We start from the raw sequence: 7,869 nt of genomic DNA, 5'->3' as shown, positions 1-7,869 counted from the left end.
TCTGTTCAGCTCCCTGTTCCCTGGATTAGGACTTGCTGTGGTCTCAGAAGACAGCATTTATTATCTACTTGCAGTCATGTTGGTCATCAGTGCTAGATGCAACACAGAGAACAGGGTGTTCCGACAGCTGCGCCGTTCAGCTGAAGCTAGAGTGGTGTGTGCTCAGAGAGGAGCCGCTTGGTACTGATGCACAAGGAAAACCCACAGGGAGGTTTCTACGAGCTGCCATTTGGCCAGTCTCCTTAAAATTTTAAAGACTTGGACATGTGCCTGCAAACATCTGAATTCCAAATGGTTAATTACTGCTGGTGGAAAATGATTATCAATTGATTATCATTAGTTACATTTTAACCTCCTTCACCACTTTTAGGAAGTCAGCATATCATTATCTAATCCCCTGTCAGTAAAGGGTGAAGTAACAATCCTAATCCTGCCCCAAAACAGTTCATATCAGGGAGCAAAGCATCAATCCTTTAAAATGGTGAAAGCCTGGGACCAGACAGGAAAGATTAGGGCATCACTATTCCCAGACACGTACTTTGTGATTGCTGCACCAAACTGCTATGCTTTGGAGCTGGAAGGCAGGATCTTGCAATAAGGGCCATTAAATATTTGAGAAAAACACATCAGGAAGCCCTGAAGACCCTGCATGTCCTGCATCATTCAAGCCCTTGGGTGGTCCTTGGTTACTGTCCAGATACACTCTCTGAACTTCAGATTATGCAGACTGTATGGTGGATGCATGTGCTTCTCTCTGAGAGACATTTGTCTGTGAGTTAGGGAAAGAGCTGACAGGGGCGAGTATAGCTTATGAGAGCTTCAGTGAGGGCCCATTCACATTGTGAGGTGATTTGCAGGTAGGAGAAGTCCTGGGGCTTCTTGCAGCTTTCCTGTTCCCTTTAGGTGGGATAAACCAGTTTTTTTTTGCATTGGCTTGGCCTGCGAATAGTGTGGGCTTTAATGAATACCCTGATGCCTCCTCTTCTCAGGTGAGTTTCTGTTTGTTTTTGCACATTACTGCTGCTCCCTGCCAGGGTAAGAAATCCTGAAATCCCTGAAATCCTCCATGTGGCAGATATAACAACAAAACCACAGCGGTGAGCAGAGAACCCTCCTTTCCTACCCCACATAGGTATCTGGTGCCAATCATAGAGAGTTGTGTCCAGGTTACTGAGCAGACACTGTTTGGTGCCTTTCTGGCAAGAGAGCCTGAATTCACCTCAGAAGCATCAACAGGGAGCTGGTTCTTTGCTTGGTGTGTCTAGCTGCTATGTACACACAGCTCTGAAGCTTCCCTGTATGGGAGTTTTACAGCCTTCAGTGTGGGGAGAGGTAGGCAGCATTCAGGTCCTTGGGCAACCCTGGTTCAGTCCCAGTGCATCCTCTGTACTTCTCTTTAGACTGCTGGGGCAGCTGTTGAAGTATCATGAATGTTCTGGCAAACATGCATTTGCACACACACACATGCACACGCATGCACATGCACATCCCCCGCCATTGCCCTCTTACACTGCTCACAGGTCTTACTCCACCTTATGTGCTAAGCAGGTGAATTTCTATATGGCCTCCACTCACCACCACATCCCTCTGCAGGGGTGTGTGCTTCACACACTACTCAGGCCCACCTTACCAGTGGCCAACAAAGTGATTTTTTTTGTCTTCACATTCAGATTTATCTTGCATTGCTCTCCCCAAAGACACCCTAATTGAGAGGGAAAGAGAGCACCAGCAAAAAATCTGCTGTTGACAACCAGCAAGTAATGGGTTCGTGCTTATATGGAGGTTTATTAGATGGCTGAGGAAGAAGATCGCTTGCTGAATGCACGCTAATCCTCAACCTTCATCTTCTAAGGCTTGCCTTTTTTCTTCCCATATTTATCCTCCAATGCTTTCTGCAGGTTAAGATTCAGGGCATTTTTCTGATGCCATTTCCCTGTAAAGAAGACGAATCATAGTTCAGTTACAGTCTCCCTTCTAATGCTATTATCCCTCAAGGATTTTTCTAGCTGTAGAGCTCCTCTCTTGTGAAAATGCCAATTTCTAGTGCCCCCACACCTTTGCCCAAACCCATCTGTTGTCCTTGGCAGAAGCAGCACCCATCTCAGGAATTCAGCAATGTACTTTTACTGGCAGAAGCCATACCTAGCTCATCAGTCCTCCTTCCATGCCAGTTCTTGGGATCCCTGATTGCCTTCTGAATTACATCAGGGGTGTAGGAATCTCTCATCAAGGTTCGGCTCTCCAGTGGGCCACCTGCAAGGAACAGCAAAAGAGGAACTGTACACAGAAATCACCCTACTGCAGTCCTGGAATTGAGCAGGGGAGTAACACCAGCAGTGTCAAGGGCTCAAGAAAAGGCATGTGTTGACTGCAATACCTTTGATCAGGTGTGTGGCTAGGTGCTGAATAATAGCTTCATCATCACTCAGGAGGGAGCTTGTGTTTGCCTATTTATCTGCTTTTTACCCTCAAGTATAAGACACACACAGAGGGTGCTGCAAGGTATCATCTTTATTTGTTTCACAGTGCCCTTTCTTTAGTTAAGTGCCCACTTATCTCCTGTTGAATCCCCTCATTCATGTAACTTCCTATTCAGCAGCACAGCTCCACAAAAAGCACCATCTTACCACCCCAGGCCTTCGTGAACTCCTTTTTTGCCATGATACTTAACAAATAGTTCCCAACTGTGACTTCTCTTTTTATTCCCTCTTGACTTTCAGCCATTTGAGGGGGCTTTATTTTAATCTCTCATCCTTTCCTCTTCACCTTCCTTTTTATTGTACCCTTTCCTTGATAATAATGATTTTGAGCTCCCTGGGGAAACATGTCCTTCCTTTCTGTGTGACTGCACAAACCCAGAACAATGCGGTCTTCAATACCTAGCAAGGTCTTGTCAAGGAACATACTGTATACGGAAAAGGAATCTGTTTCATGCTGGTGGTACATGAGCAACCGGAGTCAGAGACAATTATTTCAGAGTTTCTTGGATATGATGGTAACAAGAATGGGATGAATGCTTAGTTCCCAATGTTTGTTTAGATGGAGGGAATCCCTTGGGACCTTGGAAACAGAGGTCTGGAGAAGACATTTCAGAGTCCCACATCTTTAAAGACATGACAGATTTCTCTTCATCTCTTGAAGAGAAATAACGTCAGTATTGGAACTGGAGGTAACTTGGGACTGGAGATGACAGGGGTCATTGAATTGCAAATAGTGTCCATTTGGACAGCTCTGAACATGGAGGACAGGGGCCACGATACACCTTCATTTTTCACACCTTGGGGAAAAAAGAGTGAAAGAAGAGAAAAGAAAGGGATAGAATCCATAGAAAGGGAGGCTCTGGCTTTCATTTCCTCAAGCATCACAGCCTGGAAAAGCAGTGACTGTGGACAGAAGGAAAAAAAGGGGAAAGTGAGGGTCACCTACAGTCAGATCTCTACCCAAAGCAGTGTGGCTGCCCTGAGCCCAGGCAAAGTAGTCAGGCATAGGTATGTGTGTCCCCTCACCTTGGAAGATATTTGACCTCAGGTTAAAACCCAGCTGGTTGCAATCAGTGCAAGATGTAGAGTTCAGGGAGTTTTTTAGCATTTCAGTACGGTCGCTGAGTCTTTTCTGTCCCATGATTAATGCTGCCTTGCGCAGAGCCTGCCGTTCCTGAAAACAAGAGCAACAAGAAACCACTGTCAGTCCACATTCCCTAAGTGCAGCAAACTCCTGGCATTTCCACTCCTGCATATGACTAATCCCTGGGACCTGGATCTGTCCTTGAGTCTCTCTCAGCAGCTTCTGTAGGCATTGTAATTGCATAGGACAACTGGGACTGGTAAAAAAGGAAGGAATTAGAAGGGATGATGGTGTTGGGCCCTGGACTGGGTCCTAGTATGACATTGTTTTGCCTTGCTGAGTTGGGATTCTGCCTAGCTACAGGAACCTTATAAATGAAAGGGGGATGGAAAAACAAAATTAAAAAAGAGATGAGAAAGGCTCTCTGCAGTATGTGTCACTGCCCCCTAGTGTGAAGCCCAAATCCATCCCTCTACATGTCTTCCAGAAACTGCTACTATGCCACCCACTCAGCGCCCTGTTATACACCATAAAAACAGCCTTCAACCTGCCACAAAGGAGACATGAAATGGCTTCCTCCAATACCTCTTCATGACTGGTAAGTTCATCTGCACTGGCAAATTTGTATTTACTGTTAGTATGGATCAAGCTGTTTCTCTTCTCCAGAAGGAGCTTCCGTTCTGCTTTCATATCTGGCCCTAATGATGCTAAGGACCCTTTGGCACTTAATCTGCTGCAGGTCTCCTTGGCTTTTTCGTAGCTGGCTTTGATGGTCTTGCGGGAAGATCCAGGCTGTCTAGATCCCAGTGTTTGGTGTTGGCCTGCTACTCGTTCTTTGTCATTTGAGACAGATTTGGTGCCCTCTGCCTCCCTCTGCCTGGATATTGCAGGCAGGTGGTAAGCGCTGTTCCTCCCTCTTGGCTCATGCCCCACAGTTGGGTCTTTGGTGGCAGATGTATCTTCTCTTTCCTCTTCAAGTCTTCTTGAATGAAGACCCTGCATGGAGGGAGTTTTGGCCTGGACACTCTGTTTGCTCTGTCTTTTAGTCTGAACACACTTTGCAGGAGACGCCTGGAATTTAATAGATGTGGAGCTCTTTGCTGTTCCCTGAGCCACTGGGCCCTTGGAGATCTTCCAGGAAGCTCTGCTGGAGCTCCTTTGGGATGTTCTCTGTCTGCTGAGACATAAGCGTTCTGGAAGATCCTCCTTTTTGCCTTCCTCAGGTTCCACTTAAAGACAAAAATAATAGCTCAATGAATTTGATACTGTTTTGATGACAGGTGGTACTGTAAATGGAGCTGGAAACAACCAGACATGTCACTGTGTCATTGTCAGACAACAAAAGAAACAGTAAAGGTCTCAAAGAGGGAAGGAAAAGAGAAACCAACAACCTAGCAGCATTAAACCAATCTTCCTGCTGAACCAGGTGAAGGTTCCTGAGGAGTCTTAAATGCTCAAGAGATAGATGAACATGTACAGAAGTGTGGAAGTAAAAATCTTGTGGTCAAACATGCTCACAAAGTTCTGTGTTTTCTTATGTTTAGGGGCCCCTCCAACCCATGACTCGTAAACAGGCACTTACAGTCTCTGTGGGTCATCGGTATTTACTGATGACTTTACAGCACAGCAGTGGCTTATTGCGCTTGTGCAGGGGGGTAGAAAGACAAGTCCACCAGTGGAGGAAGATAACGCTCAGGGTGGGGGCATTTTAACCCATCAGCCTATGGCACATGGGATTCCTGTCTGAGTAGTTTTCACTCACAGAGGTACATGCAAATCTGGACAGCATGAAGGGAGGGAAGGAATGACACACAGCCTCAGAAGCTGTACTGCAAAGCAAGTTCTGAAGGAGGGACAGCTTCTCTGCCATCTTGCTTACCTGAAGTACCGTTGGCCAGCACTGAGTCACTTTCTGCCACATCAGGTGTAGGGGAAGCTGGAACCTCTACCACACTCTTGGAAGAGAAACAAAGGCTGTGTCAGGCTCAGAGGTGGGAAGGAAGGGGATGGTGACCCTGCTCACCTTTAGATGACATAGATTATTCTCACACAAATGTATTATACACCCTCCCAGATCAAGATAGATCTGGCCCTGCCTGCCTGCATGGTTGGTCCTATAACCCATGATCCTGTCAGATTAAAAAAGCACAGAAGTCCTGCAGGATTTCACATTAACAGCTTGCATGGGACAGCCTGCCTAGGACATGACCAACCAGTGCCTCTGGGGAATACTGAGCTGCAAGAGTTTTCACAGGCAGTGGTGCAGACACAAGCCAAAATGGAAAAAAACCAGTGAAAATGTCTTTTTTTGTTCTGAAGCACCTAGAGATGTCAGACCCATCATGTGCTGTACAATTACAACATTTTCTTCCTTTGGTGCATTAAAGTAAGGGCAGAAAAATGGGGAGGGGAGGCGATAAACATAAAACACCTGTGCAGTGCTGGCTATGCAAAGAAAAAGAGACAGGCTAGAGACAGGGCTTCTTCCCTGATCCTGGCACAGACTATCCTGTTTTGCTTTGCTAGTCCTGCTGATGTGATTGATCCAACACCCAACTTTTGCAAACTGCCTCCTGCACTAGGAGGAAGCTCATGTCCTTCCTGCAGAGGGAATGTCTGTGCAACACTCAGTTGTATCCTACTGATGGTCTGTGTTCCTCATCTCAGCAGGACCCTACAGGCTCAGCCCATGTGAAACCTGTGACAAGTTAGAACTGAAGCAATGGCCCCCACGGTGGTGAATATGGTAATTGTGAGCCTGCTGGCACTAGCAGCAGTACAAATGGGATCTGGATCAGGTAGGGATATATGTCTGTGTTTGTCAAATTAGCTCATGACATGACATTATGCTTACCTTCTGCTCTTGAGGCTAGTTATTGGAATGAAGACACAATTGCTGACGGGGCAGGAAGCCTACCGCTTCAAAGTTAACTCACCAGGTCTGACTTGAACCAGCAGCTTGTGTTTTACACTGTGCCAGTGCTTTGCAGCAGCATGTCTGGTACAATATTGGGACCCTGAAGCTGAAGTTACTGTATCAGTCAGACTCCAGGAGTCAGTGCTGTGTGCTCTGCAAACATATTAAGAGACAAAACCTCCCCCACAAAAAGAACAGGGCCACAAGAGATGAAGAGAGGAAGCCAGTCCTGGCTCATAGGGCAGGATCTGCTTCTTTTCGGTATCACTTTTCATTCTTTTTAAAGAGGAGCCAAACATTTGCACACGATCAAAGTGCAGGAATCTGTCTTGCTAAATAAAGTCCTGTATTAACTCCCACCTCCTACTTAAAACAAAAAAATGTCTGTTTGTTATTATTACTATATTCAGTGGAAAGAACTTTCCAGTCTGCTGTTGCAGAAATTCCTTCTCTCCCATTTTTTCCACTGAAGCAGAATTTCTGTGTAATGAGGCAATGTGCTCATTTCCCAAATCCCATTCATTGGTAACTTTCATTTCCCCAGTTCCTCCTGGACAAGAAGATGCTGAAGCCTGCAGCTGTTCCTACTTTCTAGTTTGTAACAGTTTAATATGTTATTGTTATTGCTTATTGTTCATTTTACTTTTGAGCCTGAAGGTCCAAAGTCAAAGCCTGAGACTCCTACAACTTGATGCCGAGAAGGACTTTAAGGCCATTTGACCAACCTCCTGGATAACAGAAGCCACAGAACTATGTCTACTTACTCCCTTGCTAAGCCAATTCTGTGAGGGACAACAGGAAACATGCCAGAAAAGACATATCTTCATCAAAGAGCTAAAAATTATTAAACTTGATCTTTTTTTCTGAACGAAAAAGACCCCAAAAACGTATGTTTAGCATAGCCTAACACTCTGACTTTCCTGACATGCAGCCACGGAGGGAGCCATCTTTTCCAGACAGCAAATTAACCTTCTCAGACAGGTGTAAGAATGGGGATGCCATTCTCCCCAGCCACCAGATGTGGTCAAGAATGGTCCCATATGCCTTCCACATCTGGCCAGGCATCCAAAATATGAGGAGATTTCAGTGACTTTCCAGACCTGAGAAGCCCCATGGGTCTCAAAATGACATTGGATCTTTCATCTTTTTTTTTTAAAAAAAAAAAAAAAAAAAGAAAAGATCCATGATTTAAAAAGAGGCAAAGCATCTTCCGTAACTACCTCTCTCACCTGGTCCATGCTCTCTGATGTGGTGCCACAGCGATTCGTACAAGCAGGCAGGTCCTGCTGAAATCCAGGTATGGAGGTGGAATGAAGGCTGAAGAGCAAAGACAGTTGCTAAGGAACAACACTCCCTCTGTCTATGAGCTGTGGTCTCCATGGTAACCA

The 7,869-nt window shown here is 45.6% G+C and overlaps 1 protein-coding gene across 1 annotated transcript; it reads right to left on the bottom strand.

The window, feature by feature from the left end:
* Positions 1-1,847: 1,847 nt before the first annotated feature.
* Positions 1,848-7,719, bottom strand: CIMIP4 (ciliary microtubule inner protein 4). Its single transcript, XM_059816109.1, has 6 exons — positions 7,702-7,719; positions 5,444-5,519; positions 4,150-4,793; positions 3,507-3,654; positions 2,143-2,253; positions 1,848-1,933 (listed from the first exon to the last, which is right to left on the bottom strand). Exons 1-6 carry the CDS (start codon positions 7,717-7,719, stop codon positions 1,848-1,850), a joined length of 1,083 nt encoding a protein of 360 aa, XP_059672092.1.
* Positions 7,720-7,869: the final 150 nt, after the last annotated feature.

The sequence above is a fragment of the Gavia stellata genome, chromosome 4 (assembly GCF_030936135.1).
Source record: "Gavia stellata isolate bGavSte3 chromosome 4, bGavSte3.hap2, whole genome shotgun sequence".
NCBI classification, from domain to species: domain Eukaryota; kingdom Metazoa; phylum Chordata; class Aves; order Gaviiformes; family Gaviidae; genus Gavia; species Gavia stellata.
This window is presented reverse-complemented; position numbering and strand designations above follow the sequence as displayed.